This window comes from Pristiophorus japonicus, chromosome 5 (assembly GCF_044704955.1).
Source record: "Pristiophorus japonicus isolate sPriJap1 chromosome 5, sPriJap1.hap1, whole genome shotgun sequence".
NCBI lineage: Eukaryota > Metazoa > Chordata > Chondrichthyes > Pristiophoridae > Pristiophorus > Pristiophorus japonicus.
In genome coordinates, this window is record NC_091981.1 from 205018115 (window position 1) to 205045282 (window position 27168).

A 27168-nucleotide genomic window follows, 5' to 3' on the forward strand; every position below is an offset into this window, starting at 1 on the left:
CTCTGCCCCCCCACCTTCTGGCCTCTGTGGCCTTGACTGGGGCCGCGCTGCTGGCTGAGCTGCAAAACACAAATGGGGTTATTAGAGGAGAAGTGGGTGCTAGGGTGACAAGGTGAGTCCAGCGCTACACACAGCATATGCATGACAAAAGCACCACTGCTCTCAAAATCATCGCAGACATCACATTTCATGACCATCAACACATTGTGCATTGCAATGATTTTCATGAGGCGAGCATTATTTATATGACACTTTTAGAAATCATCTATCATATATGATTGTTCGGATATGAGTTGGTGTGCCATTTATTGAATTTAGCTCACGCAATGGTGTAAGCTTTACTCACATGGCATCACTTCAGGGTCTGCGGATGCATCCGTGGCTTTCCAGGGGTGCTTCCATCTCAGTGATGTCGCTGGGGACTGGTGGCCCCCCACCCGTTCGCCTCTGCTCAGACCTCATCGTCGATAGCTTCTTCTGTAAAAGGTACCAGGACAACATGACGTGAGATCATTGCGTGATGTCATTGCTAGGTACTGTCACAGACACTGATACAAGACATAACCAACTGATGTAATCATTATTATTATGATTATTATCATTCTTTACGTAAAGACGTACACCATGACCGCAGACTTTGAGTAAAACATTCCTGGTAAAAGTGCAAGACCTCACATCTGTTGATAGTCACTCATGACTGTTACAAATTAAATTATATTAATACGTAAGTACATGTAAATCAATGTAATACTTTACTCTTGCGGATCCCACAAGGTCGTTCCATCATTTGTGGCATTGATTGCCCTCACGCACCTCGTTGGTCGCCGACGAGACCACCTCTGCTATCTCGGTCCATATCCTCTGGTAGGCCTTTGGGGTGGGGTTCCCACGCTCTCCCTGTGTCAAATCACACCAGCGTGACTCGACCTCCTGCAGGAGGGAGGCAGTTGCCTCATCCGAGAACCTCCTGGCTCTTTTGCGGCCTCCAATGTGCTTCTCTCCCATCTCATTGCTCTCTCCAGCGTCAGTCTCCACAGCGTGCTGTGATGCCTCCTCCTCTCTCGCCATTATAGGGCAAGTTCAGTCAAATATGTGGCTGCTAAGAGCTAATTTTTGTTTGCCTACTTGCTGTGAAGCTCTAACGTCTCCCTCCTTCCTCCCAAAGCAGCCACATCACACACAGACACGCCTTCAGTCCCTCTGAGCTCCCTCTCTCTGTCTCCTCTTCTGCGTATGTCATGGTGACCCTTGATCTCCAAAATCGCGGGATTCGAGCGTTGTCATGCCATTGCTAAGGACGGCCACACTTTACGGCAGAAGGTCAGAAAAATTTAACGCTGCCGCCCATTTGACATCGCTCGCGGTAACATCCATTTTCAAAAATGTAAACTAGGTGTTTTAAGAATGGGCGAGAAGCCGGCGATCTGAAAACCCTTTTTTACCACCCACGCCAGAAATAACATCCATTTTTGGGATAACCACAAAGGTGAGGGTTCTAGCCCACTTTTTAAACCTAAGATTATATTACAATATTTATTTTTTAATGGCACTTTTCTAAGAGCCATTTTCTCTCTCTCTGCTATTTTTTTTTCTAATTCTGTTTTTCTCCTTGTTAAATGTTTCTCTTTGTTTTAAAAAAAAGGATGAATAAACCTTTGTAGTTATTTACTAATGGTGGATGCGTACAATTTTAGAACAGGCAATTTCACACAATACAATTTATTTAGCGAAAACGTCAACAACAGCCAGGCACAAATGAATGCATCTGTAATATTGATGCTTTATACTCTCCTAAGAGGCAGAGTTCATAATTGGTTTTGTTTCCCAGTTTAGGATAGCTCAATCTCTCCCATAGCAGTAGGAGAGATTTATACTGATTTTTTTAGTTTATGTTAAAGCTGCATGGGTGGGAGAGGGCGTATAGATTATAAATACTATTAATCTAGAAGTCAACTTGTGAAATATGGTCAAATAAAAAAATAATAGTATCCCAAGCCCCTAACAGAAAAGCACCCGTTTTATTGATCCAGCATTTTTTGCTTTTCTTCCTTAAGTTTTGCTCTGTCACATACAAGTCTCAAGCCTTTTCTGTTGGCAGGAAGGGTATTATGACTTCACATTTTAGTCTTGGCTCCAGGAGTCCCTTGAGTCGAGGATGACCCACTTCCACACCAAAAATGGATGAGTTCACTGGTGTTTCAATGAAGGACCTGACATTCCAGGTCCCGAACTACATCCTGACGGGTGGAAGATGCCTGTGCGTGAATTCTTTAACATGAAGTGGCCGTCGCACAACAGCCACCACACGGGCTTGACAGAGCAAGGCCTTGGTCCAGTGGGAAGGGTTAACCAAGACGACTGGAGACCAAGCTCTGCTGCATGGACCTAGTACGCACATATACGTCTACTGTCCATAGATCAGTGTGGGCTGGCCCGTGCTGCACCTTCCCTGGGCCCTGACACCGCTGTTGTTATACAGTGCGCCGCTCCTGGGCCTCTGCCTCACTGCTGAGCTCCTCGACTCCAACCTTGCTGCACCACGCCTCCAACCTCGCCGCTCATTGATTCCGACCCCACCGCGCCTCGACTCCGACCTTGCCGCTGCTGGGCCAGGACCTCGCCGCTCCTCGACTCCGACACAGCCACTCCTGGGCCACAACCCCACCGCTTCTCAACTCCGACCTTGCCACTCCTGGGCCACGACCCCGCCGCTCCTCGACTCCGACACAGCCACTCCTGGGCCACAACCCCACCGCTTCTCAACTCCGACCTTGCCACTCCTGGGCCATGACCCCGCCGCTTCTCGACTCCGACCTTGCCACTCATGGGCCACGAACCCGCCGCTCCTCGATTCCGACCACGCCTCTAACCTCACCGCTCATTGACTCCAACCCCACCGCTCCTCGACTCCGACACCACCGATCCTGGGCCACAACCTCGCCGCTTCTCGACTCCAACCTTGGCTCTCCTGGGCCCCGAACTCTTGCTTCTCCTCAGCCCTGATCATGCCGCTCCTGGGCCCCGATCACGCCTCTCCTCCTGCAACTGGGTCCCAACCCCGACGATGATCCCGCCCATGCTCCAATTGGTGACCTGGATTTTAGTGATGTCAATCCAGCCGCCCTCCCTGAATCCTTCGCCCTCCTGGAACAGCTCACGCCGCTACCTGCAGAGGCTAGCTCCAGTTCTATTTATAGTCCAGGACTAAATATAGCCATAGGGTACATGTTTATTGTATTCATTAATAAACTTTCTATTTCCTTAACGTTGCAAGTTGCATCCCCTAGTTTAATTCAAAAGATCTGTTCCCTATATATCTGTGAGATTTTTCTCCCGTGGACAATAAATAACAAGAAAACTACAGCATATATTGGCAATCACTCAGATAGAAGTCAAAGCATTTAACATTCACCAGTGCCCTGCACCTCCTCATAGGATTATTCCCCTATATCACTACAACAACATACGGTGGAGTTGGCAATCTGTAGGATAGAGGGCAAAATATATTTAACATTCACTAGTATCCTGACTCCCAGTTTATATCAGAAATATCAAAATGTTATTTTATACAAACAAGCCAGACAATTAATCATCCAGCTGCTATTGTCCCTGGTATGTTACAAACATTGCAGATTCTGATCCTAACATGTGGAGATGGGGGGTCGATTTTAACTCCTACCCCAACCGGCAGAAACCAGGCAGAGGGCAGTCAAAATTAAACGGAAAGCTTATCCACTCTGTTTCCACCCCGATGTGGCCGATTGCAAACAACATCAACTGGAAGCTGATGCGGTCCTTCTTTAAATATGCAGATTGGGCTCCGATAACATCCTTGGGGTTCGATTACATTTTTTTACCTGAGGCCTGATTGATGGCTTTGCAGCCAGCCCAAAGCTATCAAGAGCTGCACTGCATTGAGGGCCAGAAGAGGCGCGATTACTAAATTTTTAAAAGGCTTAATTCTCTGATTGGCAGCATTCAACAAGTGATGTTCCCCAGGGATCTGTACTGGGACCTCAGCTTTTCATCATATATATTCATGATTTGGATGAAGGAATAAAGCATTGTATATCCAAGTTTGCAGATCAAGCTAAGTTAGGAAGCACAGTAATTTGTGTGAATGGGAGCCGGAAGTTACAAAGGGACATAGACAGATTAAATGAGTGAGCAAAACCAGGGCAAATGGAATTCAATGTGGGGAAGTGTGAGGTTATCCGCTATTGGAATATTTGCTTAATGGTGAAAGATTAGGGGCCCGAACTTGGTGAAGGCCTCCGCCCGCCCAAGTTCTGCCCAAAGGACTGCTGATGGCCGCTGAGATCCCTGACGGTACTTTGGGCGGGATTTTCATCTGCCAGGTCCCTCGAAGGTCAGTGGGCGGCAGCCGGCGAGAGCTCTCATTCTCGGCGGCAGAGGCGCTTGCCGCCCAAGTGCCACCGAGGATGGAGTCAGACCCAGGGAGGGTTGAAGAATTAAAAATAAAAAGCATCAAAAACAAAAACAAAATCTGACGACCTTCAGGAGACCCTATCCAGGTAAGTACCTGTAAAGAAATGATTTAAATAAACGTCACTAACTTTTTTTATGGCATCTTCACACTTACCGTTGAGGACAGAGTTGCCTTCACTCAGCGGTCCACTGCCATCCTGCCACCAACTCCCGCCCGCATGAATAGGGCATCTCGGCGGGCGGGAGTGTACTTATACGCATCAGCTGTCTGCTGACGTCGGCGGGCTCTTCCTGGCGGCTCTCCCCTCCCGCCCGCTCCAGGCCACATCGTAAGTGGCACTGGGCGGTTCAATGAGAGGAATGTTGGCAGCAGTGGGCGGTAAGTTCTCCAATTTCGGCCCCTAGGAGCTGTGGAGAAGCAAACAGATTTAGGTATCTAGGGGCTAAATAGCCTGTTCCTGTTCCTATGTTCCTTTAGGTCATTGCTGATGGGTGATGGGAAGACAAGAGGCTACCAGAGGTAGGAAACAAGAACATCAGAGTTAGCTGTGTCAGGGAACATAGTTTGTTATGGTCCATCCACGAATACAACACAGAAAGATAAGGCATGTGCAGTAGCCCCAAAAGCATTGTAAAGGAATGCCCAAGTGAACAACAGCAACCATGAAAAGTAAGCTCAATTTACAACTCCTCCAAAAATTAAGATGCTCAGGCAAGCCTACAGCATGACCTGTGTAGCATCCAGGCTTGAGCTGACAAGTGGCAGGTAACATTCACACCACATAAGTGCTACGTAATGAGAAAAAGGCTCAACCACTTTCCCTAACCTTCAATAACAACACTAACCCCAAGTTTTCCCCCATTGTGGAGTCACCATTGGCAAGGATATAAACTGGATCAGCTGTATAAAAAACATGGCTACAAGAGCAGAGCAGAGGCTTGTACTCTGCAATGAATAGCTCACCTCATGACCCCGCAAAGCTTCCCACCAACTAAAAGGTTCAAGTCAGTAGTGTGATGACCACTCACCTGGATGGGTAAGCTTAACACCATCTGCCTCAGCTCATCTGTTGCTGAAACTCTCATCCATGCCTTTATTACCTCTAAACTTGACTATTCCAATGCACTCCTGGCTGGCATCCCATTTTCTATCCTCCGTAAATTTGAGGTCATAACATAAGGACATAAAAAATAGGAGCAGGAGTAGATCATTTGGCCACTCGAGCCTGCTCCGCCATTCAATAAGATCATGGCTGATCTGGTCTGGCTCAACTCCACTCTCCTGCCCACTCCCCATAACCCTTGACTCCCTTATCATTCAAAAATCTGACGATCTCCACCTTAAATATATTCAATGACCCAGCCTCCACAGCTCTCTGGGGCAGAGAATTCCAAAGATTCACGACCCTCTGAGAAAATAAATTTCTCTTCATCTCTCAATTAAATGAGTGACCCCTTACTCTGAAACTATGCCCCTAAGTTCTAGATTCCCCCACGAGGGAAAATATCCTCTCTGCATCTACCCTGTCAAGCCCCCTCAGAATCTTATATCATCCAAAACTCTGCTAGAAATATCCTAACTCACACCAAGACCCTTTCAACCATCACCCCTGTGCTCACTGAACAACATTGGCTCCTGGTTAAGTAACACCTCAATTTTAAAATTCTCATCCTTGTTTTTGAATCCCTCCATGGCCTCACCCCTTCCTATCTCTGTAACTTCCTCCAGCCCTCCAACCCTCTGAGATATCTGCACTCCTCCAATTCTGGCCTCTGGAGTATTCACGATTTTAATCGCTCCACCATTGTCGGCTGTGCCTTCAGCTGCCAAGGCCCTAAGCTCTGGTCATGATCGGGGCCCAGGAGAGGTGAAAGTACGGGGCCCAGAAGAGGCAAAGGCCCAGAGGCAGCACCAGTCTGCCCACACTGCGATATGTGTATGCACTGGGTCCATGCAGCAGAGCTGGTCTCCAGTTGACTTGGTTAATCCTTGCCACTGGACCAAGACCTAGCTCTGTCAAGCCCATGTGGTGGCTGGGATGCAACAGTCACCACATGTTAAAAAAATCCACGCACAGACGTCTTCCACCCTTCAGGATGTAGTTTGGGATCCGGAATATCATTGAAACACCTGTGAACTCATCCGTTTTCGGCATGAAAGCAAGTCATCCTCGTTTTGAGGGACTGCCTATGATGATATGAAGCTCTGGAATTCCCTCCCCAAACTCCTCCGCCTCTCAACCTCACTTTCCTCCTTTAAGACGCTCCTTAAAACCTACCTCTTTGACCAAGCTTTTGATCATCTGCCCTAATATCTCCTTATGTGGTTCGGTGTCAAATTTTGTTTGATAACATTCCCCTGAAGTGCCTTGAGACATTTTCCTATGTTAAAGGTGCTATATAATAACTTTTATTTATATAGCGCCTTTAACATAGTAAAACATTCCAAGGCACCACAACAGTGTTACAAGACAAACAGATAAATTTGACACCGAGCCACAGAAGAAGAAATTAAGGCAGATGACCAAAAGCTTGTTTAAACAGGTAGGTTTTAAGGAGCATCTTAAAGGAGGAACGAGAGGTAGAGAGGCAGAGAGGTTTAGAGAGGGAATTCCAGAGCTTAGGTCCGAAACAGCTGAAGGCACGGCTACCAATGGTTGAGCAGTTATAATGAGGGATGTTCAAAAGGCCAGAATTTGAGGAGCGCAGACATCTTGTGGGGTTATGAGGCTGAAAAAGATTACAGAGAGATAGGGAGGGGCAAGGCCATGGAGTGATTTGTGAACAAAGAAGGGCGGTAACAGAAGGGATAACCAGCCGTGGATAACCAAGGAAATAAAGGAGAGTATCAAATGCGTATAAGGTGGCCAAGGTTAGTGGGAAACTGGAAGATTGGGAAAATTTTAACCGACAGCAAAGAATGACTAAGAAAGCAATAAAGAAAGGAAAGATAGATTACGAAAGTAAACATGCGCAAAACATAAAAACAGATAGTAAAAGCTTTTATCGACATATAAAACGGAAAAGAGTGAGTAAAGTAAATGTTGGTCCCTTCGAAGATGAGAAGGGGGATTTAATAATGGGAAATGTGGAAATGGCTGAGACCTTAAACAATTATTTTGCTTCGGTCTTCACAGTGGAAGACACAAAAACCATGCCAAAAATTGCTGGTCACGGGAATGTGGGAAGGGAGGACCTTGAGACAATCACTATCACTAGGGGAGTAGTACTGGACAGGCTAATGGGACTCAAGGTAGACAAGTCCCCTGGTCCTGATGAAATGCATCCCAGGTATTAAAAGAGATGGCGGAAGTTATAGCAGATGCATTCGTTATAATCTACCAAAATTCTCTGGACTCTGGGGAGGTACCAGCGGATTGGAAAGCAGCTAATGTAACGCCTCTGTTTAAAAAAGGGGGCAGACAAAAGGCAGGTAACTATAGGCCGGTTAGTTTAACATCTGTCGTGGGGAAAATGCTTGAAGCTATCATTGTGAATGTTTAAAAATGTATAGAGACATTGAAGTTGAGAACGTGGGAATTGTATAGGGACAGTATAAGCTAACAAACAATTCATGGAGGAATAGCCATGACATCTCAGACTCGAGACTGCGAAATGTTACAACACTAACACATATTGAAACAAAACCCACAACTTGCAGAAAAACCTCAAGGTCTTATTAAATCATGTTATTAACCTGAAACATTGACAGAAGGTCTTTGTTTAAAATCGGACCATGCTTGGGTCGGCTTATGAGTGGACAAAGGGAAGGAGGGATCAAAAGAGATGGGCTGAGCTAGGATGTCACTCTGGCCCTATCTTGTTATCTTTTGCCGAAAATGTATAACCATCGTCCCTTTACAATGTAACGTCACTTTGTCCGTAGGAAGTGAGTGCGTTCGAACAGACTTGCTTTCCTTCTGTCTGATAAAGTCCCCGATCGGGATTTGCTTTTTAAATAAAAGCTTGCTTTGTTTAAAGCACAAACGGTATTCGTTTCAGTAATTTTGCTGAACCAGATTGAGGTAAAAGAATCCAGGAATCAACATTTGGTGTCAGAAGTGGGATCTCAACGGACGACTGCCGAAAACTTGCGAATTAAGAGCCAGACTAGCCTTGGACGAGACGAGGGGAAAGTGGCCACTGGAGTGAGTATGATTTCAATACTGCTCCAGTTTCCCCTGGTTTCAAAAGTCTGAGGAAAGTTTAGCCACTCGCTGGTTCTCAGGTAGTGTCTGAACGAGATCCAGGACAATCTGGTGAATACCTTTCAAACTTAGAATAGGGATAGAGATAGGGAAATTGCGCGATGACGCAAACCAAGCAGCGACTTGGAAAGATAGGTTATAGTTAGAGCTAGATAGGGATAGGTGATCAATCATGGATCCAAAAATTAATAGGAAAGAAAACAGACTCTTGTGAACGTCTGTTTAAATGAGAAATGCTTCTGTGATTTTTACTGTAAAAAAAAAAGCCGGGGAGTTGTGATTTGTTTTATCTCCACCTACTTTTTCAAACAGAATGAAAGTTTTTTTTAACCCTTCGTAGTGTTGTCCTGTATGTGGGAAGTTTAAGAGTGTGAACCTTATTGAATTACGTATATTCGGATGATAAGTTACGGAGCCAGGGAATGCACAAACGATAGGTTTGTTGAAAAAAAAAGAAAAAATTACATGGTCCCGGTGGTTAAAAAAAAAGGATTTAACATGCTCACTTACTTGTCGAAAGAAAACATTCAGAGAAGGCACAGCAAAACAACTGAGATGGATTCAAAAGGATTCAAAAAAAAAAAATATTATATTAAATAACACGACCTTGAGGCTGGAACAATTGAGATAACGAAAAGCAGTCCACAGCCTATGTGCCAGACTTCTCTCTAGTTATGGAAAAGACAAAAAAAAGTAACGTACTAAATAGGTGCTGAAAAAAAAATGTTCTGAGATTTTAAATTATGAGAAAAATTCTACTGCAGTCTAAAAGAAAAAAATCACTCCTGTCCAGTTGGCAGAAAAACTCCATTAAATTAGGGCTTTCGTTGACTGATTGGATTTAAACTGCGCAGTGACGCGAAAGGATAGGGACATTTGGAGACTAAAAGAAATTAAATAAGGCTCATAAGAAATCAAATTTAGAAAATTAGGCTCACAGGGAATTAAGTAAGGCTTATGGGGAATTAAATAGAGGATAGGTGTTCAAGTCAGGTGTGACGTCGACCTCGTATATCACTTGGCCCGTCTAGGCACTGATTGAATTTAAATCACGTAGCAACTCGAAAGGTAGGGTCGACGCGGACGCGCAGCGGCGTGAACGCGCAGCGACGCGAGACGTGCGGCGGCGCGAGCGTGCGGCCGAGTAAAGGAGGGCTGACGCAGACGCGCAGCAGCGTGGAACGCGTAGCGACGCGAGACGTGCAGCGGCGCGAGTGTGCGGCCGAGTGAAGGCGGGCTGACGCAGACGCACGGCAGCGTGAACGTGTAGCAGCGTGGGACGCGCGGCCGAGTGAACGTGGGCCGACGCGAACGCGCAGCGACGCGAACCGCGAAGTGATATCAAAGTCAGTGCTGGTTTCAGAAAGTCTGTTTATTTTAAGTCTGTTTGTTTTAAGTGTTTCAAATCGCGCGGTGACGCGAACCGCAGGGCGACGCGGCTCAGTGTTAGTTTAGTAAAGTCTGTTTATTTTAAGTATTTCAAATCGCGCGGCGACACGGCTCAGTGTTAGCTTTAGTAAAGTCTGTTTATTTTGAGTTTGTTCAAAGTCAGTGTTAGTTTCAGTAAAGTCTGTGTTTATTTTAAGTTTGTTCAAATCGCACGACGACGTGAACGCGTAACAACACGGTAATACGAGGGACAGCGTGAAAATGGGTAATCAGTTGGATAAAACAACGGATGCGGATAGTCCGCTACAAAAGCTATGTGAGGAATTCCCTGAAAGAGCTGAAGACTTTAGAAAATTATCAGGAGCCCTGAACAAATTATTAGGAGATGACCAGTGGCCTCTAGGTGGCACTAGAAGCGTAGAGGTAGCAAAAAAAAAAGCACAGGGATTGTCAAAAATTAAAAGATGCATCACTTCTGTCAAGTTGGCAAATAAATGCTATTAAATTGGGACTCTCATTGACAGAGGGAACACATGTTAAAACTGTAGACGTCTTAAAAAAAAGAATGTGCGCACGAGAAACTTACTAAGAGATCCTCTGGGACCTCTGAGAAAGGTATTGACCGATTACGTAGTCAAATGGCTGGCTTTGTGTTAACCGAAGCTGATGATGAAATTGATGAGCGGTCACTGACTCAGCGCCCAACGGCGCCTCCCGCACCCCCTGGCCCCTTGCTCCAGTCCTCTTCCCAACACCCTCCACCTTGCACTCCGGCGAGAGGAGTTAAAAATAACCCCATACCACCAAAGCAACAAACCCAAACTGACTCCTCATCCTCTGATAGCGATTCGGATCCCCAGTTCACAAGCAATATAGCCGAAAGGACCAGATCTCACACTCGAAAGGGCAGAACTATATCTCGATATCACAGACAGTCCCGTAAATCTTCTAGTCAATCTACCAGTCCAAGTTGTGAAAGACACAGCAAACACCCCCGCCGATCGAGACGCAGAACTGTCAAGCAGTCAGACAGCTCCGAAACATCCTCCGACCTCGAAATGATTTCCAAGATCCCAAAATCCCGACACCAATTCTCTGTCAGACCAATCCCAAACCCTGATGCACAACAAGCTGCAGACCACCCCACTATAGATGTCTATGTAATCTTCGAACAACTATTCGATTGCTCACGCTATCCGGACAAATGGAAAGGGCAGTTAGATATTATTGGCAGGAAAAGAAAGGGGAGGGGGGAGGTGCGCCCCCAACCCTGGTCAAGGCTGAATATGTGACTAGAAAGGAAGAGCCATCTCGGAAGGAAGGATCAATAGAACCGCAGTGTTGCATACAGGATTGGATGGATAAGCAAGGATACGGTTATAGACGAGGCTGACCCTACCAGCCGGGATGTGCAAATTCCACGGGGACCCCGAGAAGGTCTTAACGACTCTGCAGCATCATACTGGCTCTGACATACCTGACTATGTGGATCCTCATGTGTGGGCAGAGGACCCCTCCCAAGTGGGTTATCACAGGCAATACCAAGTATCCACCGAGCTTTGGAGGCTAGCCGAGTCGAACCAATTTGCCAGTTTCCAGTCCCTAGCACGGCTAAACAAATGCGACAGTGTTTGGGGATGATCAATTACTGCAGATCCTGGATCCCTAATGTTGCTCTGATGACTAAGCACCTCACCCCGTATACAAATAAGTAAGGCAGCTTTGAAATAGAAACCGTAGACGTCCAAGCCTTTAAGGAACTAAAGACAGCCCTGCTGCAAGCTCCGGCTTTGGGCCGGCCCCTCTATGACCGGCCCTTTCAACTGTATTGTACAATTCTGAAAGACTGTGCTACCATTGTCTTAACACATCTCACTCCGTAGCTGCCCTCCTGGGCCAACTGCAGACTCAACACCTTACCATGGCCAGGCAAAGCAGATATGAGATCTACTTACTAAACAATCCTAAGCTGACCTTTCGGCACTGTACTGCAATTAATCCGGCCTGTTTTCTTACTGAGCCACCCCAAGATGAGGAAGAACCCAGTCATGATTGTTTATCTTTAATTTAAGAGGCCACATCAGTCAGGGAAGATTTTGTTGATGTACCAATTGAAGATCCAGACTGTATTATGTATGTTGACGGAATTAATCCAGAAGGTACACGAATCTCAGGATACGCCATAGTAAACCAGGAGAATCAGGTCTTGGAATCTGCCGCTTTTGAAACTGTCTATTCTGCTCAACAAGCTGAACTATTCGCCCTCACCCGAGCCTGTATCTTGGCCAAAGAGCTCAAAGTCAATATCTATACTGACTCTAGGTATGCCTTTGGGGTGGCCCATGATTTCGGACAATTATGGAAAAATAGGGGATTCCTAACCTCACAGGGGAATGAGATATCCCATAAACAGCTAGTATCTGATTTGTTGCAAGCCCTCATGTTCCCCAAACGCATTGCCATTGTCAAATGTACTGCCACACACTACCGGAAATTCTCTGGTTGATAAAGGGAATCGTTGTGCTGACCAAGAGGCCAAACAGGCCTCTCGTGACCAACAGATGGTAGTGCCCAAAATTATGAGTCAGACTAAAAATCCTGCAAAGGATAAGTTAGCCTCGGAAAAACCAATGCCAACCATCCAAGATGTTATAAAAGCACAGGAGGACGCTCCTGAAAAAGATAAACTGTTGTGGAAATATTATGCATGTACTTATGACAATGTTTCTAAACTCTGGACCACTCCCGCAGAACAGACTTGCATGTCTGACGAGTTGGCTCTATGGGTTATTGAATGTATGCATTTTGCTACTCATTGTGGAGCAAGGACCACGAGTGACACACTTTTGGCTACTTGGTGGCACCCTAGACTCCAGGCGGTCACCCAGAACATCAGTAGTCGTTGCCTGGTTTGCCAGCAACATAATCCAGGGAAGGGAGTCCCCTGTGATTGGGGTAAAACGCCCCTACCCGAAGGTCCCTTTGAGACATTTCAGTTGGACTACATTGAGTTGCAAAAAGTTCAGTGTTACAAATATGTGTTAGTAATAGTAGATGTGTTTAGCAGATGGATTGAAGCCTACCCTACCCTGGACAATAAGGCTCAAACTGTTGTTAAGGTGTTAATGAGGGAAATTGTTCCTAGATATGGTATCTCAGCTCGACTGATGACCACCTATGTTCTTTCTCTGACTCAGGCTCTGCGACTAGTTCACAACCAGGTTCAAGATGCTCACCTCGACCTCCCAGTTTTACCCGAATTGTCCCTCGTGACACCAGGGAAGTATGGATTCGGAAGGGATTAGAGCCACAATGGGAGGGGCCTTTTCAGGTGTTACTCACTACCCCCACTGCAGCCAAGGTTGAGGGGAAAAGTGCCTGGGTTCACCGGCACCACTGCAAGCTCACCACCCTCTAACGAACCTATTTTACTGGTTATTCTAACTCCTGTTTCTGTTCCAGACTTCCTCTTCTCCATAGCTGAACAAGGCCGTTGGCATCCTAATTGGAACGTGGACCAGTTTGAACTTTTACCCATAGTGATAGACAGCCAGCTACACCGACGGTGACCTGAGAAGAGAGATGGGAAAACTGAACTCTTTTAATCAGCAAAATAATTGGGAGCGCAATTTATGGCGGGGACCAAAGATAATGGCTTCGGTCTTCCCAATATTTAATTGGAGAAAATTTCTTCTCATCCAGTACTGAATGTCGGACAAGCAATCTGACAATTTAGATCCATCATCAGTCCTTTGAAATCGAGGAAGACATGCTTCCACTCTAAAAGTGAATTCTCAGGTGGCTGTACAGTTCAATGCGGGAATTACAGTCTTTATAACAGGTGGGGCAGACAGTGGTCGAAGGAAAGAGTGGGTGGAGAGCCTGGTTTGCCGCACGCTGTCTGCACTTGGTTTCTGCATGGTCGCGGCGACAAGACTCGAGGTGCTCAAACAATTTAGATACCAAGCAGGGGTCGACAGAAGTGGTGGAGAGGGAGAGCTGGGTGTCATCTGTGTGGATGTGGAAACTGACTCCATGTTTTCGGATGATATCGTCAAGGGGCAGCATTTAGGTGAGAAATAAGAGGGCACCAAGGACAGATCCTTGGGGGACACCAGAGGTAACGATGTGGGAGTGGGAAGAGAAGCCATTGTAGGAGATTTTCTGGCTATGATTAGATAGATAAGAATGGAACGAGGCGAGTGCAGTCCCACCTAGCTGGACATTGGTGGAGAGGCGTTGGAGCAGGATGGAGTGGTCAACTGTGTCAAAGGCTGCAGACAGATCGAGAAGGACGAGGAGGGATAGTTTACCTTTGTCACAGTCACAAAGGATGTTATTTGTGACTTTGATGAGAGCAGTTTCGGTACTGTGGCAGGGGTGAAAGCCAGATTGAAGGGATTCAGACATTGAATTCATGGAAAGATGATCATGGATTTGGGAGGCAACAACACGTTCAAGTACTTTGGGCAGGAAAAGGAGGTTGGAGATGGGGCGATAGCTAGCAAGCAAAGTGGGGTCAAGGGTTGGTTTTTTGAGGAGAGGGGTAGTGACAGCAGATTTGAAGGAGAAGGGAACAGTATCTGAGGAGAGAGAACCGTTAACCATGTCGATTAACATGGGAGCCAAAAAAGGAATTTGGGTGGTCAGCAGTTTAGTGGGAATAGGGCCAAGGGAGCAGAAAGTGGGTTTCATGGACAAGATGAGTTTGGAGAGATTAAGAGTGGAGATCAAAGAGAAACTAGAGAACGATATGCGTTTAGGGCTAGGGTAGCAAGGAGCATTAGATGAAGTTTGGCCCTGTGGGCTAGGTGAAGGAAGGGAACTTGCAGAAGCAGCTGATCGGATGGTCTCAATCTTTGATACAAGGAAATCCATGAGCTCCTCACACTTGTTGTTGGAGGTTGAGTGTGGCGGAGACAGAGGAGAGAGGTTTAAGGAGACGGTTAGCAGTAGAGAATAGTAGCCTTGGGCTATTTTTGCAATCCAGAATAATCCTGGAATAGTGAGAAGTTTTTGTAGACAAGAGTAAGAACCGATAGTGTCTTATGTGTTCGAGCCAGATCTGGCGGTGAATGGCTAAACCAGTTATCCGCTACATCCGTTCACGTCTGCACCCTTTTGACTTGAGGGAACGAAGATGAGGGCTGTACCAGGGAGAACAGTAAGGGTGGGAGAGAGTAATCATTTTAATAGGGACTAGGGCATCAAAGATGGTCGTGAGGATGTGGTTCAGCAGATCGGTGGCTGAAGAAATGCCATTTTTAAAAGAGGGCCAAAGGTTGGACAGTTTCAAGTTGATAAGTGCAGTTGTAATAGAGTTTGGAGAGTTTTTTCCAGGGGCGGATGCAGAAGGAAATAAATACAAGTTGTTGTTGTTGTTGTAAGACAGAGCTGTTCCCTTGATCATTGCCCTTGCCACTTGATTCAAAATCACCATAGGCACACCGTGACTTAGTATGCACTATCTACAGGATGCACTGCAGCAACTCACCAAGTTTACTTCATCAGCACCTCTTAGTCCCTTGACCTCTATCACCAGGCAGTAAAGGAGTAGCAAGACAATGAAAACACCATCACCTCACACCCCGACAAGTTCCTTTCCAAGTTAAATAGCATCCTGACTTGGACATAACTGCCATATCTTCACTGCTGGTGAGTCAAAATATGGAATTCCCTATTTAATACTACTAAAACGTGGCCCACCATCAGCTTCTCAGGGCAACTTGGGAAGGGAAATAAATACTGCTTTGCTAGTGTTGCCCACATCAGGAGAACATTTTTTTTTTAATTCATTTTTGTGCCACTGGGTGCCTTTATTTGCATGGTGGGACTTCCACTCATCCCAAAGGGTAACGCTGGGCACCAAGGATGGATAGGCATCCTTTTCATCAAGTGCTGCTATAGTGCAAATGATGGAATATACATTGGATGGCATATTTCCATCATTAACATATTGTTTGAACACATCTGCCTTTATATGGGAAAATGTATTGTAAGCCAGAAAATCTCAGAAGCGGTAGGGAATAATGTAGGCAGTAGAGAGGCTTAGAAGCAGTTTCCTACCCATGTCAACTGGAGGTAAACTGCAGTGATTTCTTGTACGTTTTTCTGTGAGCAAAATAGGATAAGCCGGAACACTTTTTCACGCACCTTTCAGTTCAAAGTGTTTTTGCCCAGTAAGTTGCTGGAAGTGCAAGCTGATAACGGCGCAGTAGGGCAACAGGGCATCTGGGACATTGGTGAATGATGGGACAAACAGTCGATCTCCTTAACCAATGAAATTAAAGGATTGAGAAATAAACAGAGGAAGGACTGAGAAGGAGGGTGAATTAGAGTGGGTGAATTCATTGTCAAATCAGGTACAGAAAGAGGAATAAAGAGAGGGAAAGAAAGATTGGATTACGAGAGAGAAAAAAGAGACCGAAAGGAAAAGTAAGAAAAACATATAAAAAAATTCAAATTTGACATTTTTTAAATCTCCAACAACAATTCACTCCAGCTGAAGTAATGAGACTCTACAGTTTAAATTATTCACTTTCTGGGCCAGAGAGTTTGATTGGCAGTCATTAACAAGTATCACATTGTTAAAAGGGTACTTACGTTATTAATTACTATACTTAGCTTTCTGTAGTGAGTTTAATGGTCAATTAATGTACAAATGCAGCATCTTCATGAAACTGATGGGGAGGTTAAGGATGAGATACCATTTTTGAGACAAACTTTTGGGGGCAGCCGAAACGGAGGAGGACGCTCCATAGTCCTCATGGTTAACAGTCAAAGGCCTTTGTGAGGTCAAAGAAGGCCATGTACAAGGGTTGGTGCTGTTCCCTGTATTTCTCTTGCAGTTGTCGCGCCATGAAGATCATGGCCATTGTACTCTGTAGTGGAAGGAATCTGCATTGTGACTCTGGGAGGAGCTCTTCAGCCACAGGGAGAAGACGGTTGAGGAGGATTCTAGCAAAGACTTTCCCAGTGGCCGACAACAGGGAGATTCCTCTGTAGTTGCTGCAGTCGGACTACAGGGCTATAGTGATACCCGCCCTCCTGTATGGCTCAGAGACGTGGACCATATACAGTAGACACCTCAAATCACTGGAGAAATACGACCAACGATGTCTCCGCAAGATCCTGCAAATCTCCTGGGAGGATAGATGCACCAACGTCAGTGTTCTCGATCAAGCCAACATCCCCAGCATCAAAGCACTGACCACACTAGAATAGCTCCGTTGGGCGGGCCACATTGTTCGCATACCCAACACAAGACTTCCAAAGCATGCGCTCTACTTGGAACTCCTACACGGCAAGCGATCCCCCACGTGGAAAGAGGAAATGTTTCAAGGACACCCTCAAAGCCTCCTTGATAAAGTGCAACATCCCCACCGACATCTGGGAATCTCTGGCCAAATACCGCCCTAAGTGGAGGAAGAGCATCCGGGAGGGCAGAGCACCTCGAGTCTTGTCGCTGAGAGCATACAGAAAACAAGCGCAGGCAGCAGAAGGAGCGTGCGGCAAACCAGACTCCCCAACCACCCTTCCCTTCAACGACTGCCTGTCCCACCTATGACAGAGACTGTAATTCCCGTATTGGACTGTACAGTCACCTAAGAACTCACTTTTAGAGTGGAAGCAAGTCTTCCTCGATTTCGAGGGACTGCCTATGATGATGACCATTTTTTGAGAAGCTAAAGGTGGAGCTGCGCAAATCATCAAATAACGTGTGGCAATTCGCAATTCACGGGCAATCTCTTCCTTGCCACAAGTTGCTAGCTGATTTACACATTAATAATGCCGTTATTTTTTCAACAAATTCCGACTCACCTTTTTTTTATGGATCTGTGCCCCAGATCTTTCCAGTTGCAATATTTCCAATGGAAAAGGATTTACTTCTAGTGGGGTATTAAAGAATGTGTTTGTTGTATTTTCATATTCATTCATTAAGATCGTCCCATTTCCTTGATGCATTCAGAGAAGTTGTTCTATGGGTTCATGGTCAGGCACCATGGGTCATATTGTCCCCTGTGCATTAATTTTGATGAGAAACTAGACGTATGTAAACAGAAGTTGAAGATCAGCAGAAAGATGACATATCATACATTTCCACATTACCAAAAATAAATTGAATCATTCATCTCAAAATTCACAGCAACAGATAGAGGTCATCCCATCATCAGTAACCTTCCTGAGTTTGCACCATGGAAGGGACTGTCACGGGGACAACATATTTCTGAACCAAATGTGGTGATTTTTGTATAATGACATAGGTGAGATTTAGGAGGTATGAAATGATTCAAACAAATTGTTAACCAAAAGAAAGTACAAACGCTAGATGAGCAGGCATCCAGACAAGACATTTTACTAGCTAAGTAAAAGATAAGTAGATAGAAAATATACCATACTTTCCTTATTCTGAATACAGTTTACTGCTTGCTGAAACATACTAAAAAGGATAATGACCAATTGGTTAATCAAACCTATACTATATAGTTGTGGCATAACTTCTGCACAGTATCACCCCAATCTGTATCCTGCTCCCACAGTTAGCAGCCATGTAATCCCCGAGACAGGTAAAAAGACATTCAGCCAGTCCAGGAAAAAAAGTCTCTGGGAAATTTATTTTTGACTCCCTAAAGGCAATCAAACAAGTTCCAGAAGACCACAGCGACTGGGAGATACATACCCCAGTGACTCACTTACTTTCTATGTGCAGTTACATTGACCACTCTCAGAAACTCATCCAGTTCCCTTTAGAGTACTTGCAGCAAATCCGCACTCAGTGCAGATACCGGCAACTTATTCCAGAGGTCGATAACTCTTTGTGAAAAGAACTATGTCCTAACATCTAACGGTTCTATGCTTATGCAAGTTATACTTATGTCACCTGGCCTCCCTAACCTAGCTAGCTCAAATAGACTATCCAAATGGATTGAGTTGGGACAGTTGCTCTTCAACTTTATCAATGATCTGGATGAAGGTATTGGCAGATCTGTCTGTAAGTTCATGGATGATACAAAGAAATGTGCATGTATAAGGACTCAAGTAGTGACGAGTACCCACGTGGTATCATTACCATTGATAACTACCTTCTGTCTACGAGAATGAAACCAGTTCCTTATGTGATGCAAATCTCCTTGCCAATACCAAAGGACTCAACCTTATTTAATAGCCTTTTATGTAGCACCTTGTCAAAGTTCTTTTGAAAATCAAGATACACAATGCTGATCAGATTTTTGACATCCACCAACTCAGTAACTTCCTCAAAACAGGTTGGTGAGACAGAACCTTCTTTTCCAGAAGTCATGTTGCGATTCCTTAGAAATACTTCCTCTGCTATATAGTGTATCTTGAATGATCACTTCTAGCAACTTGCCTATATAAAGTCAAACTAATGGGCCTGTTGTTAACAGAATCTAATTTATCACCCTTTTTAAATATAGACACTACATGGGTCTCTCTCCAGTCCATGAGAACAATCCCAGACCTCACTGGGGAGGGGGGAGGGGGGATAGTTCGGGGGGTGGGATGGGTAGGGATGGATGGGGGAGATGGGATGGAGGTATGGGATGGGGGGAGGGATTAGGGGAGAAGGGGTGGGGATGGAGGGGATGGGATGCAGGGGATGGAATAGAATGGGTATGCAGGATGGGATGTAATGTAGTAATATTAATGGAGGGGATGTGAGATGGGATGGGGGAATAGGATGGGAGGGGGCCGGGTTGCGGGATGGAATGGGGGAGGAGTGGGACGGGATGAGGGAATGGATGAGATGGGTGAGATGGGATTTGGGGTGGAATGGAATGCGGAGATGGGATGGGATAGGATGGAATGTTGGAGATGGGATGCGATGGAAGTTGATGGGTGCTGGGATACTGGAGATGGGATAGGGATGGGATTGGGGATGTAATGAGGTGGGGGTGGAATGGGGAGATGGGATGGAGCTTTTTATATATGCAACCCTATGTAACCAGCATTCTACCACCACCAGAGGGCGTATCTGTTGGAGTCCCAAGGGATCCCAGCATCCCTTGGGAGCATTGTATATAAGCAGGCCTCCCATGCTGTACCAGCACTCTAGAGTTAGAATAAAGAAACTAAGGTCACACTTACTCACGTCTACAGTACTCAGTCATATTGCTTTAGTCAAGACATAACAACTGGTGACAAGATAACGAACCATGCAGAGAATGCAGAGAACTGTTGGTATCCTGGAGAAATTCTCAGAAGGGGACGATTGGGAGGCCTTTGTGGAGCGACTCGATCAATACTTCGTGGCCAACGAGCTGGGAGTGCGAACGCTGCCAAACGAAGGGCAATCCTCCTCACCATCTACAGGCAACAACCTATGGCCTCATGAAGAATCTTCTTGCTCCGATAAAACCAACAACCAAATTGTATGAAGAACTGTGTACGCTGGTCCGGGAGCACCTAAATCCGAAGGAGAGCATTCTGATGGCAAGGTATCGATTTTACACATGTCAACGGTCTGAAGGTCAGGAAATGGTGAGCTACATCGCCGAACTAAGCAGGACATTGTGAATTCGATGAATTCCTGGAGCAAATGCTAAGAGACTTTTTTGTGCTTGGCATTGGCATAGGTTATCCTTCGCAAACTATTGACTGTGAAACACCGAACCTGAGCAAAACCATAACGATAGCCCAGGCATTTATGTCCACCAGCGATAATACCAAATTTCGCAGCATAAAGATGTTTCGGCAAGTACCGTACACAAAGTAACATCGTTTTCAGGCAGGAATGCATAGGGCAGAACGTACACGCCTGCAGCTGCACGACCTCAGATGACTCAGAATCCGCCATCAAGCGTTAATGCGAGGCAATTGACACCTTCATGGCGCTACAGTGATGATCATCGAGCCCATCAATGCCGCTTCAAACACTATGCGTGCAAAGGCTTAGGAACAATGGGACACTTCCAGCGAATGTGCAGACAAGCTGCAAGCCCTCCAAAACACCACGTTGCAGAGGAAGACCGATCCATGGCGGATCAAACTGAACTAGAGACTCAAACCGAGGAGGCAGAAGTGTACGGGGTATACACCTTCACCACGAAATGTCCACCGATCATGTTAAAAGTCGAACTGGACAGAATTCCAGTATCCATGGAATTGGATACGGGTGCGAGGCAATCCATCATGAGCAAAAAGACCTTTGACAGGCTGTGGAGCAACAAGGCACACAGGCCCAAGCTGACCCCTATTCATAGCAAGCTGAGAACTTACACTAAAGAGCTGATCCCTGTAATTGGCAGTGCAGCAGTAAAAGTCTCCTATGATGGAGCAGTGCACGAACTCCCACTGTGGATTGTACCAGGATGGCCCCACACTGTTCGGCTGAAGCTGGCTGGGAAAAATCCGCTGGAACTGGGACGACATCCGAGCGCTTTCGTCCGTCGACGATGCCTCATGTGCCCAGGTTCTGAGCAAATTTCCGTCATTGTTTGAGCCAGGCATCAGAAGTTTCTCAGGGGCGAAGGTGCAGATCCACTTGATTCTCGGAACACGACCCATCCACCACAAGGCACGAGCTGTGCCATATATGATGCGAGAGAAAGTGGAGATTGAGTTGGACAGGCTGCAATGAGAGGGCATCATCATGCCGGTGGAGTTCAACAAGTGGCCCAGTCCGATTGTTCCAGTTCTCAAGGGCGATGGCACGGTCAGAATTTGTGGGGACTATAAAATAACGATTAACTGCTTTTCGCTGCAGGACCAGTACCCACTACCCAAGGCAGATGACCTATTTGCAACGCTGGCAGGAGGAAAGACGTTCACCAAGTTGGACCTGACCTCGGCCTACATGACGCAGGAGCTGGCGGAATCTTCAAAAGGCCTCACCTGCATCAACACGCACAAAGGTCTGTTCATCTACAATAGATGCCCATTTGGGATTCGATTGGCTGTGGCTACTTTTCAAAGGAACATGAAGAGTCTACTAAAGTCGATTCCGCGCACCGTGGTTTTCCAGGACGACATATTGATCACAGGTCGGGACACCATAGAACACTTGAAGAACCTGGAAGAGGTTCTAAGTCGGCTAGATCGTGTGGGACTCAGGTTGAAACGCTCGAAGTGTGTTTTCCTGACGCCAGAGGTTGAGTTCTTAGGGAGAAGAATAGTGGCAGATGGCATCAGACCCACCGACGCCAAGACGGAGGCCATCAAGAACGCGCCGAGACCACAGAACGTGACGGAGCTGCGGTCATCCCTGGGACTCCTCAATTATTTTGATAATTTCCTCCCGGGTTAAGCACCTTGCTAGAACCTCTACACGTGTTGCTATGCAAGGGAGATGATTGGGTATGGGGGAAATCACAAGAGACAGTTTTTGAGAAAGCCCAAAATCTGTTATGTTCCAACAAACTGCTTGTCCTGTATGATCCTTGCAAATGTTTAGTGCTAGCTTGCGATGCGTCTTCGTACGGGGTCGGGTGTGTGTTACAACAAGCAAACGAATCGGGAACATTGCAACCGGTCACTTATGCGTCCAGGAGTTTGTCCAAGGCCGAAAGGGCCTACAGCATGATTGAAAAAGAAGCTCTGCATGCGTTTATAGGGCAAAAAAAATGCATCAGTATCTGTTTGGGCTTAAGTTCGAGTTAGAAACTGACTATAAGCCACTCATATCGCTATTCTCAGAGAGCAAAGGTATCCATACCAATGCCTCTGCTCGCATCCAAAGATGGGCGCTCACGCTGTCTGCATACAACTATGTAATTCGACACAGGCCAGGCACAGAGAATTGCGCTGACGCCGTCAGTCGGCTACCATTGCCCACCACCGGGGTGGAAATGGCACAGCCTGCAGACTTGCTCTTGGTGATGGATGCATTTGAAAACAAAAAGTCACCCGTTACGGCCCGCCAGATCAGGACCTGGACCAGCCAGGATCCTTTACAGTCCCTTGTAAAAAACTGTGTCCATGGGAGCTGGTCCAGCGTCCCAGCGGAGATGCATGAAGAGATCAAGCCGTTCCAGCGGCGTAAAGACGAAGTGACCATACAGGTGGACTGTCTTTTGTGGGGTAATCGCATGGTTTTGCCCAAGAAAGGCAAGGAAACGTTCATACGCGACCGACACAGGCATAGTAATGATGAAAGCTATAGCCAAATCCCATGTGTGGTGGCCCAGCATCAATTCAGATTTGGAGTCTTGTGTGCGCCAATGCAACACTTGCCCTCAACTGAGCAATGCACCCAGGGAGGTACTGCTAAGTTTGTGGTCATGGCCCTCCAAACCGTGGTCTAGGATCCACATTGACTTCGCTGGCCCGTTTCTAGGCAAAATGTTTTTGGTTGTTGTGGATGCTTATTCAAAACGGATTGAGTGTAATAATGTCTGTAAGCACGTCCACTGCCACCATCGAAAACCTACAAGCCATGTTTGCCACGCACGGCCTGCCTGATGTCCTTGTCAGCGACAACGGGCCGTGCTTCACCAGCGCTGAATTCAAGGAATTCATGACCTACAATGGGATCAAGCACGTCACATCTGTCCCGTTCAAGCCACATCCAGCAGCCAGGCAGAACGGGCAATCCAAACCATCAAGCAAAGCTTGAAACGCGTGTCGGAAGGCTCCCTACAGACCCGCCTATCCCAAGTCCTGCTCAGCTACTGCGCAAGACCCCACTCGCTCACTGGGGTTCCCCCAGCTGAGCTGCTCATGAAAAGGGCGCTCAAAACAAGGCTCGCTCTCGTCCACCCTGATCTCCATAATCACATCGAGGGCAAGCGGCATCAACAAAGCATGTACCATGATCGCGCAAATTTGTCATGCGATATTGAAGTCAATGACCCTGTATTTGTACTCAACTATGGACATGGTCCCAAATGGCTTGCTGGCACTGTCATAGCCAAAGAAGGGAATAGGGTGTTTAGGTCAAACTCACAAATGGACTAACTTGCAGAAAGCATTTGGACCAAACCAAACTGTGATTCATAGACAGTCAAGAGCAACCTGAAGAGGACACCACCTACTTCGACCCTTCTACACATACACAAGTGACAACCGACATCACAGTTGACGACGAAGCTGAACTCATCATCCCCAGCAGCCCAGCAAGGCCAGCTGCACAGCAACCCAGCGACGAACCAACCAACTCACCTGCATCTGCATTTGTACCGAGACAATCGACTAGGGAGCGAAAAGCCCCAGATCGTCTCACCCTGTAAATAAGTGTACTATTGACTTTGGGAGGGAGTGATGTTATGTATGCAACTCAATGTAACCAGCATTCTACCACCAGCAGAGGGCATATCTGTTGGAGTCCCAAGGGATCCCAGCATCCCTTGGGAGCACTGTATATAAGCAGGCCTCCCATGCTGCACCAGCACTCGAGTTAGAATAGACTAAGGTCACATTTACAGTATTCATTGCTTTATTCAAGACATAACAGAGGGGTTTGGGATAAAATGGTGAATGGAATGGGATAGAATCGGGAGATGAGATGGGATGAATTGAGATTGGGGAGGTGAGATGGGATGGGGGGGAATGGGATGGGGGAATAGATGGTATGGGGATGGGAGGCATGTTCCCATGAGAAATGTCAACATTTCCCTTAAAAAATTATGCATTCTGGTTTATTTTAAGCACTTTATACTTCACAACCGATATATTTTTAATCTAAAAAAAGCAAAAGGAAAGTGCTATTTGGATTTTCAATACACCAATTAGGCTTTCCTTCTCCTTCATCCCAGATCTTTGATCTGGCTCAAGACCACAATGCATTGTGTGCTTTTGCACGGGTGACTTGCGAGCTCAATGCTCCTCGCTGCTGTTTTATTTTGCCTTTCAGCAGCACGTGTATGTATAATTGGATTTTTTTGTTGTTATTGTAATGGTTTCGTGGTCTTCTGCCAATACCTGCTCACGTGCTCTTGCATTTCACATCATCTCTTAATCCATCTGGACAACAATGCAATCCCAAAATCCGGTAACCTGCAGTGAGCTCAGCCCTGGTGTCAATGTCTGCTGAGCTGTCAATAGTCAAGTTTTACCGATTTGTTGTCCCCCCGGAACGAAGCTCAGCGGGAGGGAGAGTAAATTCATGACCGGCAAAAGCCGAACAACTGTTATCTCAAACTCTGAAGGACGATTGGCCTTCCGCCGTCACGTGATGAGGCCGACCAGCGACCAGGCTGGTTCGGAGATTGTGACGCGTTTCCGGACTTCACATGGTCACCGGAGCATCCGATTTGAATTTTAAAGCGGCCGTGGGCTGGCGCGTGACCTGGAGCGCGCGTGTGCGCGCACCGGCCGGTAGCAGCTGGCAGTCACTCCGCGGTACTCGGCCATGACCTTGGCTGGAGCTGCCCCTTGGCGCATGTTCCGAGGCGCTGTCATGGGACCGGCTGCCTGGTCCTCTTCCTCGTCGTCGCCCCTCCGCTTGCTGCAGCAGTTATCCGGACCCGGGATTCAGTGTCATTCCAGAGCCACAAGGTGAGCCGAACCGAGCCGTATTTTGCTCTATTCTTGCCTTCCTGAGCCTCTCGCCCATCATGACTTCGATATGTCACCCGTTCTACTGCATGAGCCTGGCTCCATGTGGGTAAAGTTGGAGTACGAATGCCAAAAGTTTTACTTTGCACAACACTCAAAGTGTAAATTCAACTGAAATCTTGAGTCAGGGAGCCTCGTTCAGCTTCACTCTGCAGTCAGATTCAGCCTGGATTTACACTACACAAGTTTAGTGTAAAGTAAACTGCTTTGCGCCAACTCTAAACTTGCAGTGTAGCTTTTTGTGGGTTTGTGATCGGTCTAACTCTTTAAATCGCAGTTCTAAACAGTTGAGATAAGAGGAAACATCATCAATGTTGAAAATCTGAAGTTAAAGTAGAAAATACTAATCGCTTTCTGGGCTTGACCACTACTTTCTTTGCTGGAGTGCTGAGCTGCATGCAATCCTGACCAGTCCAAAGTACCTCAATGGCAGTGATTAAAAAATGTGACCTTATCTTGCTAACATCATTGATGAAAACAAAGCTTAGTGAATAAATGCATTGCAAATTCTCCAATTAACTCTTATTGAGTGTGGCACCCTTATGAATATGCCACTCTTGTATCATTGTATGTTGCCTGTATTTTTTATATACATATTACTAAAAATACCCAACCTTGTACTTCACTTTCTGGAGGGTGGCCTTCAGTCACAGTGGACATGGTGCAACATTTTAATGCAGTGATGGGAGAAAGGTTAGGGATGTCACCAAAGGCATGGTCAAAGCGATAGATTTTGAGGAGTTGTTTGAAGGAGAAGTAGAATCGTGGAGGGATTTAGGAAGAAGTTATAGATTGTGGGTGGAGGAACATAGAAAAATAGGTGCAGAAGTAGGCCATTCGGCCCTTCGAGCCTGCACTGCCATTCAATAAGATCATGGCTGATCATTCCTTCAGTACCCCTTTCCTGCTTTCACTCCATACCCCTTGATCCCCTTAACCGTAAAAACCATATCTAACTCCCTCTTGAATATATCCAGTGCACTGGCATGAACAACACTCTGCGACAGGGAATTCCACAGGTTAACAACTCTGAGTGAAGAAGTTTCTCCTCATCTCAGTCCTAAATGGCCTACCCCTTATCCTAAGACTCTGTCCCCTGGTTCTGGACTTCCCCAACATCGGGAACATTCTTCCTGCATCTAACCTGCCCAGTCCTGTCAGAATCTTTTATGTTTCTATGAGATCGCCTCTCATTCTTCTAAACGTCAGTAAATAAAGGCCCTGTTGATCCAGTCTCTCATATGACAGCCCAGCCATCCCTGGAATCAGTCTGGTGAACCTTCGCTGCACTCCCTCAATAGCAAGAATGTCCTTCCTCAGATTAGGAGACCAAAACTGAACACAATATTCCAGGTGAGTCCTCACTAAGGCCCTGTACAACTGCAGTAAGACCTCCCTGCTTCTATATTCAAATCCCCTAGCTATGAAGGCCAACATACCATTTGCCGCCTTTACTGACTGCTGTACCTGCGTGCCCACTTTCAATGACTGATGAACCATGACATCCAGGTCTCATTGCACCTCACCTTTTCCTAGTCTGCCATCATTCAGATAATATTCTGCCTTCGTGTTTTTGCCCCCAAAATGGATAACCTCACATTTATCCACA

General features: G+C 46.3%; 1 protein-coding gene and 1 long non-coding RNA gene across 3 annotated transcripts in view; one reads left to right on the top strand and one right to left on the bottom strand.

The window, feature by feature from the left end:
- Window positions 1-357: 357 nt before the first annotated feature.
- LOC139264569 (uncharacterized) lies at window positions 358-25137 on the bottom strand. Its single transcript, XR_011593373.1, has 3 exons — window positions 24924-25137; window positions 4604-4857; window positions 358-477 (listed from the first exon to the last, which is right to left on the bottom strand). It is a non-coding gene; the product is annotated as an uncharacterized lncRNA (long non-coding RNA).
- Window positions 25079-27168, top strand: part of oxnad1 (oxidoreductase NAD-binding domain containing 1) — a 66535-nt gene continuing 64445 nt past the window's right edge. Inside the window, exon 1 of one of the 2 annotated variants that reach the window (XM_070881243.1) lies at window positions 25079-25499. In XM_070881243.1, the coding sequence (XP_070737344.1) occupies window positions 25354-25499 (146 nt within the window). In that variant the 5' untranslated portion in view covers window positions 25079-25353. The remainder of the gene's footprint in view (window positions 25500-27168) is intronic. The other variant, XM_070881242.1, reaches the window with a different exon arrangement.